The following is a 21939-nucleotide window of genomic DNA, read 5'->3' as shown; positions in this document are numbered from 1 at the left end:
GAGGAGAAGGAGAGCCAATGGAAGGCATAGAGAAGAAAGGGTGTGGACTGTTATAGACACCAATGGGGTAGTCCTTAATGAGTTAAAGGAACAAAGATTTTGCAGAGAAGCTTACCAAGTTTTTCACAAATATTATCTGAAAAATGAAATGGAAAACTTATGTAAATACCATGGAAACACACATGAAAGAAAATAAAAAATTTGAAACCTCTGAATGCAATGGTCAAGGTATTGGGATACACATAAAAACATACACACACATATGTATACAGACAACACTGAGCACAAAGAAATAAACATACCCACAGTGGCTGAAAAAAGCTGCTCTCTTCTACCCAGAGTATATTCTAAAAAAAAAAAAAAAAGAGAGAGAGAGAGTAAAAGGAATAAAATAAGAGAATTTTCTGAAGCAATAAAATTTTTTTTTTGGATAATATTTTTGGTAGTTAACTTTTCCACATGTTCATAGTGCCACTTGACATGATTCAGGCTTTAATTATTCAGTACGCTTGCTATAATAGGTTTATTGACTGCTACTAAATATATTGTGGGAGAAGGCAATGGCACCCCACTCCAGTACTGTTGCCTGGAAAATCCCATGGATGGAGGAGCCTGGTAGGCTGCAGTCCATGGGGTCGCTAAGAGTCGGACACGCCTGAGTGACTTCACTTTCACTTTCCACTTCCATGCATTGGAGAAGGAAATGGCAACCCACTCTAGTGTTATTGCCTGGAGAATCCCATGGACGGAGAAGCCTGGTAGGCTGCAGTCCATGGGGTCACACAGAGTCGGACACAACTGAAGCGACTTAGCAGCAGCAGCAGCAAATATATTGTCAATTGTCATTTTATTGTTGCTCCATTATATAAGGTCACCATATACACTGAATCAGAGTATCCTGAACCACTGCTCCTTGAGAAGCCATAGGCTTTTAATTGCTGGGTAACTATTCACAACAATTTTTGTCAATGGATGCCACAATATAACCTCATATTTTATGAGTTTCTATTACAATTCATGTTGACAAGAAGCTCGTCTTAATTAGATCACGTGAAACAAGAAAATGAAGCAATGAACACAAGTAGTGGGGGGCTGAAATCAAATATTTTGGGCACATATTGGACAAAACTTTCACAGTTTTCTGTGAATATTCCACCACTTCAAAAGCATTGCTGTGCTTAGTCGCTCAGTCGTGTCCTGGTCTTTGCAACCCTATAAACTGTAGCCCTCCAGGCTCCTCTGTCAATGGGGATTCTCTAGGCAAGAATACTAGAGTGGGTTGCCATGCCCTTCTCCAGGGAATCTTTTGAACCCAGGGAGAGAACCCAGGTCTCCAATACTGGAGTTTGATTCTTTACTGTCTGAGACAACAGGGAAGCCCTCCAAAGCATACCTGAAGACAAAGGTATGAGAAAAGAATGAGACCGTAACTAGATTCACAGAGAAATACATGAATAGGACTTGCTATTTTCCTTTTCACAATTATTGATAAAATAACAGGAAAAAGAACTCATCCCAAAAAAGAGCCCAATGTAAGTAAGAGACAATGGCCAACATTTCAAACACTTCCATACTTTACTCTATGGCCCAACCTGACATTTCTGAGAATTGACTCCATACCATCCAAAGGCCTTTTCACCCATAGGAAGAACGTTTTATTGACTTCAGTTTACTTGCTGGTGAAAAAGGAACTGAAAACAAAAATTACACAAAAGGAGGAGGTAGAACAGGACTTCCTCTGGATAAAGAGTATGCATCATTGGTATTGCATTGGTTCTATTATAGTGGTCCTGTTAATATACCTACATGCATGAAAGAAATATAATCCTAAACATCATTCCCTTTGAAAATAAAATTGTAACTGGGAAATGTCATTAAAAAGGAAGGATGATAGATTTTTAAGGAGTCTATTTCTTTGGTATAAAATGAAATAAAATTATACAAAGAATTTTACTACTTTATAATAAATATATTTTGGCAACTTGGAGTCTTTTCTTAGTTCACCCCATGGTTCAAAATGACTAATATTTTGAGAATTGGAAGCACTGATTTCCAAAGGATACTTGGTCAACCAGAGGCAATGTTGTATTCCATTCCCACCAACTCTTGGTGCAAAATGGAAAAAAATATATATATATGGGCAATGACACAAGGAGAGAAAGAGGAACAGAGCTCCTTTTGGATTGAACAATAATAATCATTCCTCATTCACTGACCTCCTTTTTTCTTCTGAATACACTGTAGTCCTGCCCCTATGCATGAATCAGGTACTTAAGATGTCATGAGGAAACCTTCAGTGAAAGCATCCATCTATCTAAATCTGTAGCAGTAGTCCTATGAAGCCTGTTCCCTATATTTAAGAGATAAATTTCTTAATTCCATTCAATCTTAACAAAAATATAATTGTGAATTATCAGCAAAAGAAGGATGTTGAACTTTTAATGGCTTTAGTAGTGAGTATAAACCATTTCTTAGGAGTTTTCTAAAACTGTAGTCTCTCATGGCTTTGCATGAAATTTCAAAATAGACTAATATGTTTTAGATGAACTCCCCTTAATATGTAAGCTCCTTCTACAAGCACATAAGGTACTTGCAGATTTTCCTAATTGTGTGCAAATAATCTGATGAAAAGACATTACAGTTACTGAGGTATGGAATAATTAAAACTCAGGAAACAGTATCCAAAATATATGTGTACCTAGAGAATATGCTAGTAGATGATCAGAGCAGTGGAAGGTGAGCCTAAAGCCCCAAATTATTCACTGAATTGCATTTGAATTTATAGAGTCTTTTAAAGGAAAATGGATGGAAATGTGTCACTCAGCAAGTTTGTAGAATAGATCATCTCATATGGTTCACAGAAGTATCAATTGCATGGCAATGGCTCCTGAACCAGAAACACACAAGAGATTTAGTAAGTTAACAGCCATTTCCCAGAATATATATACATGTGTGTGTTAGTTCTCAGTTGTGTCCCACTCTTTGGACTGTAGCCCGCCAAGCTCCTCTGTCCATGGAATTCTCCAGGCAAGAATACTGGAGTGGGTAGCCTTTCCCTTCTCCAGGGACTTTCCCAAACCAGGGTTCAAACCCAGGTCTCCTGCATCTCAGGCTGTTTCTTTACTGTCTGAGCCATCAGGGAAGCCTATATATATATATATATATATATATATATATATATATATATATATATATTATAAAACCAAGTCCCCATCAGTCTCATTCTCTTCACCTCAAAAATCCGTATGAAACTCTGGCAAGATTTTGCATAATAGAAGCAGACTATGTTTATAGAGAAATGATATATGAAATGAACAAAAAATTAGATTGGGCAAGATTTAATTGTAGGGGAAGTAAAGAGGAGAGAATTTCATATGGGTGATTTTATAAACAAATAATTGGCAGAGAAATGCTGACATCCAAGATAAGGGGGTGCCAACATTGGCATATAGATAACAAGAGAGGAAGTGTGAAAGGCTTAAAGAAAGTGATCCTTTAGAGGTTTGCGTGTGTGTGAGTACTAAGTCACTTCAGTTGTGTCTGACTCTTTGTGACTCTATGGACAGTAGCCCACCAGGCCCTCTGTCCATGGGATTCTGCAGGCGAGAAAACTGGAGTGGGTTGCCATGCCCTCCTCCAGGGGATCTTCCAGACTCAGGGATCGAACCGGGATCCAGGGATCTCCTGCATTTCAGGTAGATTCTTTACCGCTGAGCCCCCTTTAGAGGTTTATTGGAGTATAAAGATTATCAGGGAAATTTACCACATTTTTTCTGAAGATCATCTGAAAAATACAATGGGAAGATCCATATCAATTCATGGGACAGAAACAGGGGAAATGTAAAGTCAGTGAAAATTTCACATGCATCCTTAAAGGAACCAGGATGTAGGTAAACACACACACACCTGTGTGTACCAACAGAGTTTGGCAGCTGAGAATATTTGTTAGAATTAATAGAAGAAAAGGAGTAAACTCACCGTCTTATGCAAAATTTTCGACTATTAGTTGTGTCTGTGATCTATTAAAAACATTCTTGATCTTTTGGACATTTCTTGGGGTACCAGTATTCGGCTGGTTGCTTTTAATAAGTTCTTTGGCTGCTACATAAAAGACATAATTCCCTCAATGTTATAGCTATGTTGTACAAAGCATCCACAGTGAAGTAGAGAATACCAAATGCATGCTTCCATAGAAAATTCAGGGGTTGATTCTCAGACACCTATAGCCACATTTTCCTCAAACGGTAATTCTATGACCTGTTTTTGGTAAGTTTCTGTTTTAACTCATGCCAAAGAACCCCCACATCTTACTTTGATCACCTTTTCAGAGTGAAATGGAAACGCAGACTCATTATAGACAACAATTAGTTAAAAAGATATAACAAAACAAAGATAAAACAACACCCTTTGTACAAAACACTAGCTGTAGCAGCCATTGCATGAAGGCTGAAGCCATTGCATAAATTAAAGAGATATATCCTTAAGTTGTTTCCTTTTAAATAAAAAAATAACTAAAATGTCATTTAAAAAGAGGATATTAATCTTTAAATGGATATATTGGTGTTTTATGAAACAAACTTTAAGAAACTTAAAGAAAGAAACCTAAAGCAAACAATAAGTTCTGATGCTTTCTGCATAAAAATTCAGAACTAAGAGATGTAGAGACATTGAAATTTCCATAAGATAGAGAACTCCTCTACACGCTGTTAAAAGAATTTGCAGTTTCTCAAATTTAGAATTGTGTCAATGAAAAGAAATAAAAAGTAAAATTACTATTGTTGGAAAAAAAAAAGCAAAACAAGAGAACATAGGGGAGAAGTCACAAGCAATTCAGGTTAGAAGAGTAGATATGCGAGACAAAAGTGAGGCAATCAATGGCATATCAGAGGGGTGGCGGGAAATTTTAAAAATATCAGTAATGTACTCATTTTCAAGTGTTTTGGGCATACAAGGATATTACGGATGTATTACCAAATTTGTGCTGAAGTTCTTCTGTAAAATAAAATGGAAAAAGTGTAAATCTCATGTGAAAAACACAGGAAGAAAATTCAAATTTATTAAAAATCATATATTTGAAATTAAAACATTCAGCATACAGACACACACACATAAGCACAAGAACTGACACTAGGCACACACGTGCGTGCACACACACACACACAAATACACAGATGAATACAAACAAATTTGGCTTAAAGTGCACTATTGAGGAGATTAGTATTTAATGAAATGCGAAGGAGGAAATGAATAAGTTTTCTGAATTGAAGACACATTTTAAATGTAGACATTCTGGTAATCACCTAATACAATATTCCCAGATTCCTTTTGTCCTTATTTAGAATTTTATTGCTGTTTTTCATATTTAGAGTCCTCTGAGTACTGCTGATGGTATATGGTCAGTTCTTCTACTGGGGAAGCTATCTATGTGTGCTCAGTCACTCAGTCATGTCTGACTCTTTGTGACCCCAAGAACAGTAGCCCACCAGGCTCCTCTGTCCATGGGACTTTTCAGGCAAGAATACTGGAACAGGTTGCCATTTCCTATTCCAGGAGGTCCATCTCATTCAGGGATTGAACCCATGTCTCTTGAATCGGCTGCATTGGCAGGCAGATTCTTTACCATTTTGCCACCTGGGAAGCCTGGGGAAGCAATACCGTATATAGTCCACAAACATTGAAGCTGAGAATGCTGTGTTCCTGCAGAATGTGTAGGGCTAGGTTCTCTGGTGCCTATATTCACCACCCTTTCTCAACTGAATCATATATAGTTGTATTTTATGTAAATGTGATTTAAATTTATGCCTCAATTAAGTCACGTGAAAGAAAGCAAAATCAAGTATTAATGTCAGTGCATGCATGCTCAGTTGTGTCTGACTCTTTGTGACCTTGTGGACTACAACCCACCAGGCTCCTCTGTCCATGGGATTTTCCCAACAAGAATAGTGGAGTGGGCAGCCACTTCCTCTCCAGGGGATCTTCCTGACCCAGGAATCGAACCTGTGTCTCTTGCATTGCAGGCAAATTCTTTACCCCTTGAGCCATCAGGAAAACCCATTAATGTCAAGGAAGGGATTTTAAGTAAATGACAAAATGCTATCTTGGAAAAAACTTCCAAATCAGAAATTCTAAAACTACAAGACTGTGCTAGAAATTACAACAAACTTTTCTGTGGTAGAGAGGAAATATGTATGTGCATAAATTGCAGGGACAGGACAAGCCAAAAAAAAAAAAATAGTAACGAGGAAACTGCATAACACCTGAAAACTGCAGAATTCATTTACAATAAGAACACCATTAAAAAAGGATGTAACATTTGATGACATTAGAGTTGAGAAGACTGATCATGGACAGTTGAAGACCAACGTCAAAGAAAGAGATGAAACTTGAGTGGGTACAAAGAGCAATACACTAATGGGACTTGCCTTTTTCTTCTTCATACTTATCTGAAAAAAATTAAAAAAAAATTATTCAAACATAGTGAAGGCACAATGTCAGGAAGAGAGGAAGACAATAACTTGAATTTCCCATATTGCTTATTCTTTTGGAAAGGTTGAGATTTTTGGAATATGGTTGTGGTTATCTGGGAACACATGGATAATGTGAAAGAGTGAGACTCAAGCACACTTTGGACCCTGGACATAGAATGTATACAGTCTTTGACTGAACAATAGACCGAGAAATTTCATTTATCATGTTAGGGATTTTCTCATGTCTTAAAGTCTTTTTTTGTGTGTGTGTGCTCAGTTTTGTCTGACTCTTTGTGACCTTGGGGTCTATAGTCTGCCAGGCTCCTCTGTCCATGGAATTTTCCAGGCAAGAATACAGGAGTGGGTTGCCATTTCCTACTCCAGGGGATCTTCTTGACCCAGGGATTGAACCCACGTCTTTTGTGTCTCCTGGATTGGTAGGAAGATTCATCTTAGGCAGTGACAATAGCGTAGTAATTGCCTTTAAATTTGGATGAATGAAAAGATCCTACATAATGTACCAGTTCCAGTAAAGAGAGTGAAAACTATGGGCCTGTTAGTCTTATTACTTTGTCTCAAAATATTCATAATGCATTACATTTGGAAGGCAGACAAGCCCATTATTATAGGAAAGAAAGGTATGAATCCATGAGAACAAAGAAGGATGAAATGAGAAATGGTGGAACAAAAAGGAACAACAATGGGAGGAAATAAATAAGAGAAATTAATATTCAAGATTGAACATCCAGGAGAAAGAGCATGGAGAAATGGAGCATAGAGAAAACAAGGTGGGAACTGTTATAGACACCAAAGAGCAGTCCTTAAAGAGTTAAAGGAACAAAGACTTCTTACCAAATTTTCCACAAATATCATCTGAAAATTAAATGGAAAAACTCATGTAAATACCATGGAAACACACATAAAAAAAACAAATTTTTGAAAAATCTGAATGTAATGTTTAAGGTATTGGGATGCAGGTAAAAACATATACACAAATACATACACACAGACAATATTGGGCACAAAAAATAAACACACCCACAGTGGCTGGAAGATGCTCATTTCTATCCAGAGTATGTGCTACAAAAAAGAAAGAAAGAAAGAAAAAGGAATAAAATAAGAGAATTTTCTGAGTGGATAAATTTTTTTAGAACAGTTTTTCTGGTAGTTGACTTTTCCGCATGTTTATAGTGCCATTTGACTTGGTTTAGGCTTTAATTACTCAGCATGCTGGCTCTAATTGGTGTATTAGTGAAGTCGCTCAGTTGTGTCCAACTCTTTGCGACCCCATGGACTGTAGCCTATCAGGCTCCTCCATCTGTGGGATTTTCCAGGCAACAGTGCTGGAGTGGATTGCCATTTCCTTCTCCAGGGGATCTTTCCGACCCAGGAATCGAACCCAGGTCTCCCACATTGCGGGCAGACGCTTTACCGTCTGAGCCACCAGGTATTGGGTGCTGCCAAATATATATTGTCAATTTTCATTTTGTTGCAGTTCCATTATATATAGTCACGACAGACACTAAATCAGAGTATTTTGAACCACTGCTCCTTGAAAAACAACATGATTTTAATTCCTGGGTGACTATTTGCAACATTTTTGTCAATTGATGTCACAGCATAACCTTATATTTTGTGAATTTTTATTACAATTCATGTTGATAAGAAGCTCATCTTAATTAGATCACATGAAATGAAAAATGAAGCAATGAACACAAGTAGTGGGAGGCCGAATTCAAATATCCTGGGCACATGTTAGACAAAAACTTCACATGAGTCTCGAACATTCCACCACTTCAAAAGCATATGATAAATAAAATTTACATGGCAGAAAGCATCTGTTTGTGCCAGTTGAACAGACAGGACAAATCCAAGAAGTTATGATGGAGGAAAATGAGTGAGAAATAAAGATTAAGAATTTCAGTTGGAAAGATTGGATAATGAGACAGAACTATGTAAAAACATGCAAATATTGGATTTGAGGAAGATGATATGAGAAAAGAAAGGTATGAGATTGTATGGTATAAGAATGTATAAGATAAGGATGGTGTAAGAAGATAAAGGTATGAGAAAAGTATAATTAGGTTCACAGGGAAATACATGAATGGGACTTGCTGTTTTCTTCTTCATATTTCATGAAAAATATAAGAAAAAAATTGAAAATTCATTCCATTTGAGGGAGGGCCTGATGTGAATAAAGAACAAGGGCCAAAATTTCAAACACTCTCATCTTCTGGGAAACACAATGGACTGTAGCCCACTAGGCTCCTCTGTCCATGGGATTCTCCAGACCAGAATATTGGAGTGGGTTGCCATGTCCCCTTCCAGGGAATCTTCCAGGTATATTACCACTTTAATTGCTCGTGTGTGTGTGTGGGGGAGGGGGGCGCACACGCACACACACACGTGAGCAGAATTTGGGAATAATTTGGGAAAAAAACAAATACTTTTAAGTGTTTACAGTAAGACTTTATATAATAAGGGAAATTCATGTATTAGAACACTCCTAGGAGATTGCTCAGAGAAGGTGATGGCACCCCACTCCAGTATTCTTGCCTGGAAAATCCCATGGACGGAGGAGCCTGGTAGGCTGCAGTCCATGGGGTTGAGAAGAGTCGGACACGACTGAGCGACTTCCTTTTCACTTTCATGCATTGGAGAAGGAAATGGCAACCCACTCCAGTGTTCTTGTCTGGAGAATCCCAGGGATGGGGGAGCCTGGTGAGCTGCTGTCCTTGGGGTCGCACAGAGTAGGACACGACTGAAGAGACTTAGCAGCAGGAGCAGCAGCAGGAGATTGCTAATAACACATTTCTAAAACCATTAAAATTTAACTTTCTTTTTCGCTAATAATATTTTTCAACCATATTTATTTACAGATGGAAAAGATTAAGGAATATACTGCAAGGAAATACTGTAACCTCTTATGCCATTCACATAAAAAATTTCAAAATTGAGAAATATGTTACACGTGAATTTCCCTCATTATAGAAAGTCGTACTATGGAGGTATCAATTAATGACTTCTACACTTGAAACACTAGAGAGATATGGTAACTTAATGGATGTTTTCTAGGAAAATAAATGTGTGTATATATAAGTTATGTATGATCCATGTTAATATCATGGTACATAAACAGGGGTGAAATTTAAGTTTAATGAAATATTTGCACACGATGTACCAAGATGGTAACCAACACACACACATGTTCATGGATGTGTAGCCAGTGGTATTAGTCAAAAGTTAATGGAGCAAATGAAATAAATTTGCTAAATTGAGCAAAAATTTCAGCAACATGAATAGTGTCAGTAATCGTGGTGTTGGAGAAGATTCCTGAGAGTCCCCTGGACTGTAAGGAGATCCAACCAGTCCATCCTAAAGGAGATCAGTCCTGAGTGTTCATTGGAAGGACTGATGCTGAAGCTGAAAATCCAATACTTTGGCCACCTGATGTAAAGAGTTGACGCATTTGAAAAGACCCTGATGCTGGGAAAGATTGAAGGAGGGAGGAGAAGGGGACGACAGAGGATGAGATGGTTGGATGGCATCACCGACTCAATGGATATGAGTTTGAGTAAACTCTGGGAGTCGGTGATGGACAGGGAGGCCTGGGGTGCTGCAGTCCATGGGGTCGCAAAGAGTCAGACACGACTGAGCAACTGAACTGAACTGAATCTTTTCAAAATATCTATTTTGATATTTAGTGGGATACTATTATTATATTGGTTGTCTTTAATAAGTTTGTTGAATACTGCTTGTAAGAAATTGTCAATTACCATCACTATGTTGTCTAAAATATCTATAAGCTGTGAATTAGAAAATATAGAACCATTGCTTTTGGAGAAAATACAGGCATTCTTCTTAGGTGCCTGCATTTGTATTTTCAACCAGCAATGTTGTTAACCTCTATTTTTGGTGAGTTTCTATTTTGACTTATGCCAAAATGAAGCTCATTTTATCTCAATTAACTTTTTGGAATAAAATAGAAATACACATCCATACATGAAAGAGTTAATTAGAAAGAGATGAAGAAGCAAAGAGAAAATATCAGTCTTTTGTGCAGAAGAGCAGCTAGAGCAGATGTTACATGAAGCCTGTCATATGCATTAAAGAGATACTTTTGTAAATTCTGACCCTTCTGAAAAAATTACTCAAAAATGTAGTTTAGGAAAAAATATTAAACTTTTAATTAATATATTGGTGTTTTTATGAAAAAGTCTTTAGGAAACATTGCAAGACAAATAGGTTCTAGTGTAATTTACATTAAAAAATTCAGAAATGAAATATATATTATTATTAGACTTTTGGTAAGAAATAGAACCCTTTACACATATTTAAAAGGAACTGCAGTTCCCCAAATTGATAAATATGTCAATAAAGATAAGGAAGGGGAAGTAAAATTATTATTCTCAGAAATTTAAAAAAATTGGGATATACTTTCATGCCTATGAACACGAGTTATAAATTCAAGGTTGTTAGAAAAATAACCCTGAACTTTATCCTTGATCATTGAATAATATCAGAATATAAGTGAGCCTTGAAATCACAAAGAAGAGAGAAAATAGGAGATAAGTCATAACTAAAAATTCAGGTTAGAAGAGTAGACAAGCAGGAGAAGAGTAAGGTAAGGAATGGCAAATGGGTAAAATTATGAGAAATGTTAAAAACATCAGGAATACAGTCATTTTCTAGTGTTTTAGAAATAAAAGATGTCAGAGATATGTTACCAAGCTTGTGCTGAAGTTCTTCTGTAAAATAAAATGGAAAAATCAGTCATGTAAAGTACAAAGGGGAAAATTCAAATTTATTGAAAAGCATGTATTTAAAATTAAATTAAAATATTTGGTATACAGATACACTGACACACATATATAAATGTAAGAACTTACTCCAGGCACACACATGTGCACACAAACAAATACATAGATAAATGCAAACAAATTTGGCTTAAAGTGCACTTTTGAGAAAACAAGAATACTTAATGAAACACAAGGAGGGAAATGTATAAATTTTCTGAATTGAGGACGCATTTTAAAAATAGGTTCTGGTAATTACCTGGCACAATTTTCCAAGATACTTTTTGTCCTATTTAGAGTTTTATTATTCAGTTTTTAATCTTTAATTAGTCCTATGGCTACTGCTAATGATATATGGTCAGTTCTCCTGTTCAGAAAGCTATATTCTATATACTCCACAAAGTTTGAAGTACAGAATGCTGCACTCCTGTAGAATGTGCAAGGTTAGGTGTTGGTTGCCTGTGTTTACCACCTTTTCTCAACTGATTCATACACAAATGTATTTTGTGTGAGTATGATTTTAACTCAGACCCCAAAGAAACTTACCTTAAACAGAGTCAGATGAGAAAGGGGTAAAGGAAGTATTAACTGGAAAGAAAGGGGATTCTAGATGAAATGACCTGAAACTACCTTGGAAAAAACTTTCAGGTCAGAAAGTTTTAAAATGGCAAAAACTTACAGGTAAATTATTACAAATACTCCCTTGGCAGAATGGAAAGATGTGCACAAATTGCAAGGTCGGAATAAATGAAAGAAAACATTACTGAAGAAATTGAATATCATAGGAAGATGGCAAATTTCAGTTGTAATAGTAACGATGTGGGAGAAAATGACATAAAGTTCTATGCACGCTGGAGTTAACAAAGATAATCACTGAGAGATGAAAATCAATGTCAAAGAAACAGATGAAACTTGAGTAGTTAAAAAGAGTAATACACAAATGGGACTTGCCTTTTTCCTGTTCATACTTCTCTGAAGAGTAAAAAAGAAAACAAAACATTCAAGCATTATGAAAATACAATTTTAGGAAGAGGAAAAATAATTTGAAACCCTTAAATTGCTTACTCTTTGATTAAAATGGACACAATTTAACAAGACAAGGATGCCCACCCTCTCCACTTCTTTTCAGCATACTTTTGGAAGTCATAGCCATGGCAATCAGAGAAGAAGTAAAAAGAATCCAAATTAGGAGAGAAGAAGTAAAACTGTCACTCCTTGCAGATGACCTGATACTATACATAGAAAATCCTAGGGATGCTACCAGAAAACTACTAGAGCTCATCAATGAATTTAGTAAAGTTGTAGGATACAAAATTAAAAGACAGAAATGTCTTGCATTTTTATACTCTAACAAAAAAAAATAATTTCAGAAAACAATCACATTTACCATTGCATCAAAAAGAATAAAATACCTAGGAATAAACCTACATAGGAGGCAAAAGACCTGTATGCAGAAAATTATGATTCTAATGAAAGACATCCAAGATGACAAACAGATGGAAAGATATGGCATGTTCTTTGATTGGAAGATTGGTATAGTATGTACTAGCTCAAAAACAGACATATCAAAGGAATAGAATTGAAGGCCCAAAAATAAACCCATGCACCTATGGTCAATCTATAACAAAGATGACAAGAATATACAACGGAGAAAAGATAGTCTCTTCAATAAGCTGGGAAAACTGGACAGCTACATATAAAAGGATGAAATTATAACATTCTCTGACATCATATACAAAAATAAACTCAAAATGAATTAAAGACCTAAATGCAATACCTGATACTATAAAACTCTTAGAGAAAATCATAGGCAGAACACTCTTTGACATAAATCATGGCAGTAACTTTTTGTGTCCACATTATACAGTATTAAGAATAAAAAAAAAATAAATGTTACCAAAATAAACTTAAAAGCTTTTGCACAGCAAAGGGAACCATAAACAAAACAAAAATACAACCCATAGAATGGGAGAAAATATTTGCAAAAGATGGGGACAAGAAGGAATTAGTCTCCAAAATATTAGTACACACAGCTCAATATCAACAAAAAACAACCTAATTAAAAAATAAGCAGAAGATCTAAATAGATATTTCTCCAAAGAAAGCATAAATATGGCCAAAAAGTACATGAAAAGATGATCAGCATAATTAATTATTAAAGAAATTCAGATCAAAACTATTATGAGGTATCACCTCACACAGGTCAGAATAGCCATTGTCAAAAAAATCTACAAACAATAAATGTTGGAGAGGGTATGGAGAAAAGGAAACCTTCCTACCCTGTTGGTAGGAATGTAAGTTAGTACAACCACTATAGAGAATGGTATGGATAGCCCTTAAAAAAAAATAGAGCTTCTATATGGTCAGGCAATTCCACTCCTGGGCACATATCTAGAGAAAACCGTAATTCATAAAGATATATGTACCCCAGTGTAGGGCTTTCATGGTGGCTCAGCTGGTAAAGAATCTCCCTGCAATGTGGGAGGTTTGGGTTCAATCTGTGGGATGGGAAGATGCCTTGGAGAAAATAGGCTTTGCAGGTGGCACTAGTGGTAAAGAACCCTCTTGCCAGTGCAGGAGACATAAGAGATGCAAGTTTGATCCCTGGGTAGGGAAGATCCTCTGGAGAATGGCATGGCAACCCACTCTAGTATTCTTGCCTGAAGAATCCCCATGGACAGAGAAGCCTGGTGTGTTACAGTCTGCAGGGTCCAAAAGAGTCAGACATGGCTGAAGCAACTTAGCACACATGTATTTACAATAGCCAGGGCATGGAAACAACCTGAAAGTCCATTGATTGAGGAATGGATAAAGAATATGTGGTATATTTATACAATGGAATATTACTCACCCATAAAAAGAATGAAATAATGCCATTTACAGCAGCATGGATATACCTAGAGATTGTCATACTGAGTGAAGTAAGACAGACAGTAAGACAAATATCAAATTATATTGCTTTTTGTTGTTGTTTACTTGCTAAGTTGTGTCTGACTCTTTTGCAACCCCATGGACTGCAGACTTCCAGGATCCTCTGTCCATGGGATTTTCAAGGCAAGAATACTGGAGTGGGTTGCCATTTCTTTCTCTGGGGATCTTCCTGACCCAGGGATCAAACCCATGTTTCCTGCATCTCTTCCTTTGGCAGATGGATTCTTTACCACTGAGCAATCTGCTAAGCTCTATGTTCCTTATATGTGGAATCTAAAAAAATGATACAAATGAACCTATTTACAAAACAGAAATAGCGCCACAGATGTAGAAAACAAACTTATGGTTATCAAGGGGGAAAAGAAGGGATAAATTGTGAGACTGAGATTAAAAAATCACTGCAGATGGTGACCGCAGCCATGAAATTAAAAGACGCTTACTTCTTGGAAGGAAAGTTATGACCAACCTAGATAGCATATTCAAAAGCAGAGACATTACTTTGCCAACAAAGATTCGTCTAGTCAAGGCTATGGTTTTTCCTGTGGTCATGTATGGATGTGAGAGTTGGGCTGTGAAGAAGGCTGAGCGCCGAAGAATTGATGCTTTTGAACTGTGGTGTTGGAGAAGACTTCTGAAAGTCCCTTGGACTGCAAGGAGATCCAACCAGTCCATTCTGAAGGAGATCATCCCTGGGATTTCTTTGGAAGGAATGATGCTGAAGCTGAAACTCCAGTACTTTGGCCACCTCATGCGAAGAGTTGACTCATTGGAAAAGACTCTGATGCTGGGAGGGATTGGGCGCAAGAGGAGAAGGGGACGACAGAAGATGAGATAGCTGGATGGCATCACTGACCCGATGGACGTGAGTTTGAGTGAACTCCAGGAGTTGGTGATGGACAGGGAGGCCTGGCGTGCTGCGATTCACGAGGTCACAAAGAGTCGGACACGACTGAGCAACTGATCTGATCTGATCTGAGATTGACATATGTGAAAGTGCAACTGTTAGTCACTCAGTTGTGTCCAACTCTTTGTGAGTCTATGGACTTTAGCTCACCAGGCTCCTCTGTCCAAGGAATTCTTCAGGGAAGAATACTGGAGTGGGTAGCCAAATTGGAACCAAAGGCCATGTAACACATGAAAATCAATGTTGTTTACTTCTTCCCAGACATTTTTGCAAAAGGAATTAATATACGGAATGAAATACCATGATATATGGTAGAGTCATTCTTCCTGGGGATAAACCCTACCAATCACAGTCCTCAAGGTTTTCAGAATAAGGGATAAGTACATTGATGTTCATAAGATAGGAACTTAAAACATAATGAAAAACCATACAGTAAAAGTAAGCGTCTTTCAGAAACTTTATAGTAGCGAATAGTGAAGTCGCTCAGTAGTATCCGACTCTTTGCGACCCCATGGACTGTAGCCTACCAGGCTTCTCTGTCCATGGGATTTTCCAGGCAAAAATACTGGAGTGGGTTGCCGTTTCCTTCTCCAGAAGATCTTCCCAACCCAGGGATCGAACCCGGGTCTCCTGCATTGTAGGCAGACTCTACTATCTGAGCCACCAGGGAAGTCCTATATAGCAATAATCATATGAAGCCTGCTACACACGTTAATTTGTGTTCTTAAATTCTATCCAATCTGTAAATGAAAATATAATTGAAAATACCATTTGAAATGGAGGATGTTAATCTTTTAATGATTTTATTAGTCCTTTATTAAAAAATTAAGGGAGAAGGCAATGGCACCCCACTCCAGTACTCTTGCCTGGAAAATCCCATGGATGGAGGAGCCTGGTGGGCTGCAGTCCATGGGGTCGCTAAGACTCGGACGCGACTGAGCGACTTCCCTTTCACTTTTCACTTTCATGCGTTGGAGAAGGAAATGGCAACCCACTCCAGTGTTCTTGCCTGGAGAATTCCAGGGATGGGGGAGCCTGGTGGGCTGTCGTCTATGGGGTCGCACAGAGTTGGACACGACTGAAGCGACTTAGCAGCAGCAGTAGCAAAAAATTAAGAAAAGAACAATAACTTAAATTATTCACATGAAAGTTTCTGAACTGAGAGCTGTATTATACATGTTCTTCCCTTAAGATTCTTCTTCACACATTGAAAAATTATTGCAGTGTAAAGAATTAATAATTGTGTGAAAAAATGCAAAAGGACACAGAACGTTTACTACAGATGTAAAGGAAAAAAATCCAGGAAAATTTTTGAGTGTGATTGTAGGGAATCATACATGGTAATATGAATGGTAACACATGCTTACTATGATCAAGGACAGTGAAATACAAGACTTAAGCTACTCTGGGTCTAGTATGAATGACATCAGAATTTACAGAGGATTTGGAGGACTATAGTGGGAATAATTTAATTCTTCTTGTTTGGGATCTTGTCTTCTATTAAAATTTGGGGAAATATCACTAGCATAGCAAGAGCCCCTTCAACCTGGATACATGAAAAGGTTCTTTGTTAATGGACCTATCTCATAAAAGAGAGAGTAGAAACCATGGGAATGCTATCTCATCACTTTCAAGATACAAAATTCAAAGAAAGTATGAAAGTCTTTGGAAGACAGAAAAAAGAAATATTAAAGGGGAAAAGAGGTAAGGAACAGCAACAAAAAAGCTGCTATGAGAAAAATGGGAACATAAGGAAACAACAGTGGAAAAAAGTTAATAAGAGAGAAGTTCATATCTGAAAACTGAAAGGAAAGAAACTATCAGAAGCGCTAGTAGTATGAAGCATGCTGCACACCTGAAGAGATCTATTCCCTAGTTATATTCAATCTGTAAACAAAAATATAAGTGAAAAATATCACTATGAAAAGAGGGATGTTAAACTTTTAATGGCTATATTAGTTTTATTAAAAGACATTTGGAGTATCCTAAGACTCCAGCCTCTCACATCATTCACATAAAATTACAAAATTGAGAAATATAAGCAATTTTTGTTCAATATACATATTCCTTCCACATTTTAAAATTATTGTAGTTTGCCAAGCTAAACATTATATCAATAAAATTTAAGAAAAATACAGGTTTACTATGGCATGAGATAAACCCAGGAAATGGTACAAATGAAAGGGATCCCGAGACAACAGTCAAAGACATTTAAAGAGAGAAGCTAAAGTCCACACTGAAGCTTTGAATTACACCTGAACTTAAGAGTCATTGAAGGACAAGAGTTGGAGAAACTTCTGTCAGCAATTTGGAATTTTATCTCATAAGATTTGAGGAGGTATCAACGGAATATTAATAGCCCCATGAATGTTGAATACATGATGGAAATCCTAAGTTACTGAAACTGTGTCAGAAAATAAATAGAGAATGTAAATCATGTGCCCACCAGTCTCATCCTTTTCATCTCACAAAATTCGCTGTGAAACTGACAAGACCTTCAATGATAGTATAGGACAGTGTTTATAGGGAAGGAGCACAGGAAGTGAAACTGGAAGCACTGACAAAGAATCAGGTCTAGGGTAATAGAAATGGGAGAATATAGTGTGACAGAAGTCCATAAACAAAAATACTGAGGAGAGAAGAGTTGACATTGAGATAAACTGTGAATCAAAATATGGCATATAGATAAAAAGAGAGGGGATAGCAAAAGAAGCAAGAAATTGGTTGTTGAAGATTATTGGAACAAAAATGTTGTCAGGGACACTTACTTACCTAATTTTTTCCTAAGATCACCTGAAAAATTAAAAAGAAATATACACACAGGTAAGTATATTGAGATTCAGGCACAAGCATACAATTTAAATTTAGTGAAAAATTCACATACAATGTTTCATTTAATGGGATTCAAACAAACACACATGTGCAAGCACACACAATGTACCAAAGTTGCTGACATATTGCTTTGGTCCAAATCAAAAATTAAAGGAACAAAAAGGATTATTCCTATGGGCTTGAGAAAATATTTCAAGTATATTAGTCATGATAGTTATCTTTTAAAAATGCTCTTGTATCATTTGGGCATCATTTGGGCTGTTATAATTTGATTGGTTAATTTTAATAAATTATTTGGCTGTTCCTAAATATAAATCATCAAGGCTCATATTTGTTGTATTTAGTATCCACAAACAGTGAGTTAGAGAACACTGCTTCTAGAGAAAACGTAGGGTGTGAATCTTAGGAATCTCTATTCACTTTTTGTTAAGCAATGATGATGTAGGTTTGTGGTGAACTGACATTTTCACTCATGCCAAAATGAAGCTCATCTCATCTCAATCACCTTTTCAGAATAAAAAGTAAACATGCCCCCATGGAAACAGACTTAGTTGAAAAGAGATGAGGAAACAGAGAGGAAAAATAAATCACCCATTTGTTCAAACCAGTATCTGTAGCAGTTACTACATGAAGTCTGCTTATGCACTTAAGAGATGAATTTTGACTTCCCCTGAAAAAAGAGTACTGGAAAGTGTCATTAGAAAAATAGATTATTAAAATTTTATTGAATAATTTTGTATTTTATGGAAAAACATCTTTTGGAAGCATTGTGGGCAATAATTTCTGATGTCATTCACAAAAAGTATTTAAGTTTGAGATATTATTTTAAAACTTTCCTAACCATATAAAATCTTTCCATAAATATTCAAAGTAATTGCAGTTGGCAATAAGAACAATGACATAATTGTGTCAATTAGAGTAAATAATGCAGAATTAAAATTACTCTTTTGGGGTATAAAAAAAATTCCAGGAAAAAAATTTGCATGAAATGTTTACATTAACTGGAAATATGAAACTTAAGGGAAGTGTAAGAATAACCCTCAAGTTTATAATTGACCAAGGAATGATTTCTGATTTTATTTAGGCTTTGAAAGACCAGAAAAAGGAGGAATATGGGAGAAGTCCAAATGCAATATATTGCCTTAGCCTGGTAGAGTTCCAGGAGAGTGCAAATCAATGAGGGAATATTGATGAAAAGTAGGATTTGTTTAAGATATCAGGAAAGCAGACTTTTTAAAGTTGTTTTGGAATAAAGGGATATCAAAGATAATTTACAAAATTTTTCTGAATTTCGTCTGTAAAATACAATGAAAAGTCAACGTAAAATTCGTTGGAAAGAAGCACAAAGAAAATTCAAATTGTTGAAAAATTTTATTAATATGTAAGCCAGCTCCAGGAGATGGTGAAGGACAGGGAAGCCTGTAGTCCATAGGGTCACAAAGAGGCATACGTGACTGAGTGACTGAACAACAAAAACAAAATTTAAATTATCAGGTTACAGATAAACAGACAAAACCCACATGGATACACACAAACATATGTGCAGGCACACATACAAACAGTGTTTGAAAGTTCCCATTTAGAATGAATAGTAGTCAATAAAAGAAGAAAGAAAAATGAGTATATTTTTCGAACTGAGAAAACCTTACAAATACTGTTTTGGGTCATTAACTGGCAAATTTTTTAAAAATTCTTTTGAAAGTGTTTAGCCTTTTGCTACCCATTTTTTTAATCTTTAATAAATTATCCAAGTGCTGTTAAATACATACTCAACTGTCCTCGAGTGGTAGCTTCCTATATAGAATCACCAAACACTGAATTACACAATCCTGAAATAAAGCTCTTTTAGGATATCAGTGTCAGGTTCATGCGTGCCTCTTTTCACAACATTTTTATTAGCTGATTAATGCATAATTGTATTTTGTGGGGCATCAGATTTTAACTCATTCTCAGTGAAGCTTACCTTCACACAGAAAAATGAAAGGAAGAGAAATGGAATATTAAATGGCTGTGAAGGGTCTTCTCAATCAAATGAATGAAAATATCTTGGACAAAACTTTCGTATCAAAAACTTAAAAACTACAAAATTTTACAGGGAAGCTATTACTCATATACACTTTGCAAAAGGAAATGTCTTGCATAAATTGCACAGATGGGGCAAATGAAAGCCAAAGTAATGGAGCAATGAAAAATCTATGAAATAATAATAATTTCAGTTGAAATAATAATAAAATGAGAAAACAAATGCCTGAAAAGCTATATGTACATTGCAGTTGAGGAAGATGATCAATGAGAGTTGAAGACTAAAGGAAAAAAACAGATGAAACATGACAAAGGACAAGGGGTAAAACATTAATGGGACTTACCTTGATCGTGTACTCCCTTATCTGAAAAATAAAGGAAGAAATAGACATTCAAACCAAATGAAGGGACAATGTGAGGAGAAGAAAATAATTTGATTTTTTCCATTATTAATTCTTTGAATTAAAATGACCCCGCTTTTAAAAGTTGGAACCAAATGTTCCAAAGGTCATGTAACTCATGAGAAGTAATAATGTTTTACACTCACTCATTCTTTGCTGCAAAATAATTAAGATAGAAACAGAAATAAAGGTAGAATAGAACTTCGTCTGGGAAAAGTCATATCAATATTTTGTCTTGAATTGGGCTTTCCAGCTTTTTCATAACAAAAGACAAACATGTTCACATATATGAAGTGGGTTTTGTAAATGTGATGTAAATGTGTATAGTGAAAGTACCCTTCTGTCAGAAATTTGACCTGTGAAAATATTCATAAGAAGCCTGCTACATGCATTAAAAGGATATATTCCCAAGTCCCATCCAATCTGTACCAAGACAGAACTGAAAAATATCATTAAAAAGAGGATGTTAAACTTTGAAAAAAAATTGGAATAATCCAAGGATGACAGGTTACCTTGTCATTCACATAAAAATTTCTGGGTTGAGAGATATATTATACATTAATTTTCCTTAAGATAAAACACCCTTTTAAAAAATCCTTGTCTAATTACTGAAAAAGCATTGCAATTTGCAGAAATAATAATTGTGTGAATAAAAAATACAAAAAATAAAGAATACTACAGATGGGAAAAAAGACAGAAAAATATTGTAAAATATTTATAAAACTGGAACATTTGAATAATATGTTCAAGATAATAACAGTGTGAGACTAAATATTACACTTAACCAGTAGATGGCATCTGATTTTATATGATTCTTGGCAGAGCAATGAAGGGAGAAACTTCACTGTCAAATTGGGAATCTTCTCTCTTAGGACTGGATAAGTATTGAGAATATTGTAATGGACCCTTCAACTTGGGTTTGTAAAGGTTTTAAATTAACTGACACTTTTCAGAAAATGTAGAGAGAGTCAGGACCATGTGCTGGTTAGTCCAATCCCTTCATCTCAGAAAATTATGATGCAAGTTTGACAAGTCTCTGGAAGACAGACAAAGCCAATGTGATAGGAAAGAAAAGGGACCAAAAGATGTAATAGGCAATGATGAACCACAGGGAAGCAACAGTGCAAAGAATGAAATAAGAAAGAGGTTCATAACCAAAAATGGGTTTGTGATGGATAGACCTCCAGGACAAAGTGAGCCAATAGATGGCACAATTATAAAAATCAGGGGATGTTCAAGACAACATGGAGCAGTTATTGGAAGAGTTATTAGAGTGAATAGTTAGAAATTTACCAAGATTTTTTTGAAGTTCACCTGAAAAATAAAATGGACAGATTCACTTAAATACTATGGAAAACAAGCATGGAGAAAAATGAAATATTTTGAAGAATCCAAAAGTAATGTTAACTGTATCTGGATGCATTGAAGTAATACATGCACATTGTGAACATAAACTCAACAATAGTGGCAGAAAGCTGTTCTCTTTCGACCAGAGAATATTCTATTTTAGAAAAAGAAAGAAAAGGGAAATGCAGTCAATTTTCTAAATGAAGGAGGTTTTAAAAAATATTAGTTCAAATAGTTGC

At 36.0% G+C, this 21939-nt stretch overlaps 1 protein-coding gene across 9 annotated transcripts in view; it reads right to left on the bottom strand.

The window, feature by feature from the left end:
* Positions 1 to 21939, bottom strand: part of LOC104972343 (E3 ubiquitin-protein ligase TRIM38-like) — a 182372-nt gene that overhangs the window by 71926 nt on the left and 88507 nt on the right. For all 9 annotated transcript variants that reach the window (XR_009492558.1, XM_059880610.1, XM_059880614.1 and 6 more), the window contains 11 exons: positions 21647 to 21667; positions 20297 to 20317; positions 17871 to 17891; positions 11195 to 11215; positions 7506 to 7547; positions 7320 to 7340; positions 6423 to 6443; positions 4972 to 4992; positions 3764 to 3784; positions 303 to 347; positions 116 to 136 (listed from right to left, as the gene is read on the bottom strand). Coding sequence is in view for 8 of the 9 variants with exons in the window: in XM_059880610.1 (XP_059736593.1) it covers positions 116 to 136; positions 303 to 347; positions 3764 to 3784; positions 4972 to 4992; positions 6423 to 6443; positions 7320 to 7340; positions 7506 to 7547; positions 11195 to 11215; positions 17871 to 17891; positions 20297 to 20317; positions 21647 to 21667 (276 nt within the window). In the remaining variant the exon portion in view is untranslated. The remainder of the gene's footprint in view (positions 1 to 115; positions 137 to 302; positions 348 to 3763; positions 3785 to 4971; positions 4993 to 6422; positions 6444 to 7319; positions 7341 to 7505; positions 7548 to 11194; positions 11216 to 17870; positions 17892 to 20296; positions 20318 to 21646; positions 21668 to 21939) is intronic.

Source organism: Bos taurus, chromosome 23 (assembly GCF_002263795.3).
Source record: "Bos taurus isolate L1 Dominette 01449 registration number 42190680 breed Hereford chromosome 23, ARS-UCD2.0, whole genome shotgun sequence".
NCBI classification, from domain to species: Eukaryota; Metazoa; Chordata; class Mammalia; order Artiodactyla; family Bovidae; genus Bos; species Bos taurus.
Note: the sequence above shows the minus strand (reverse complement) of the source record. Positions and strands in the feature narration are given on the sequence as shown.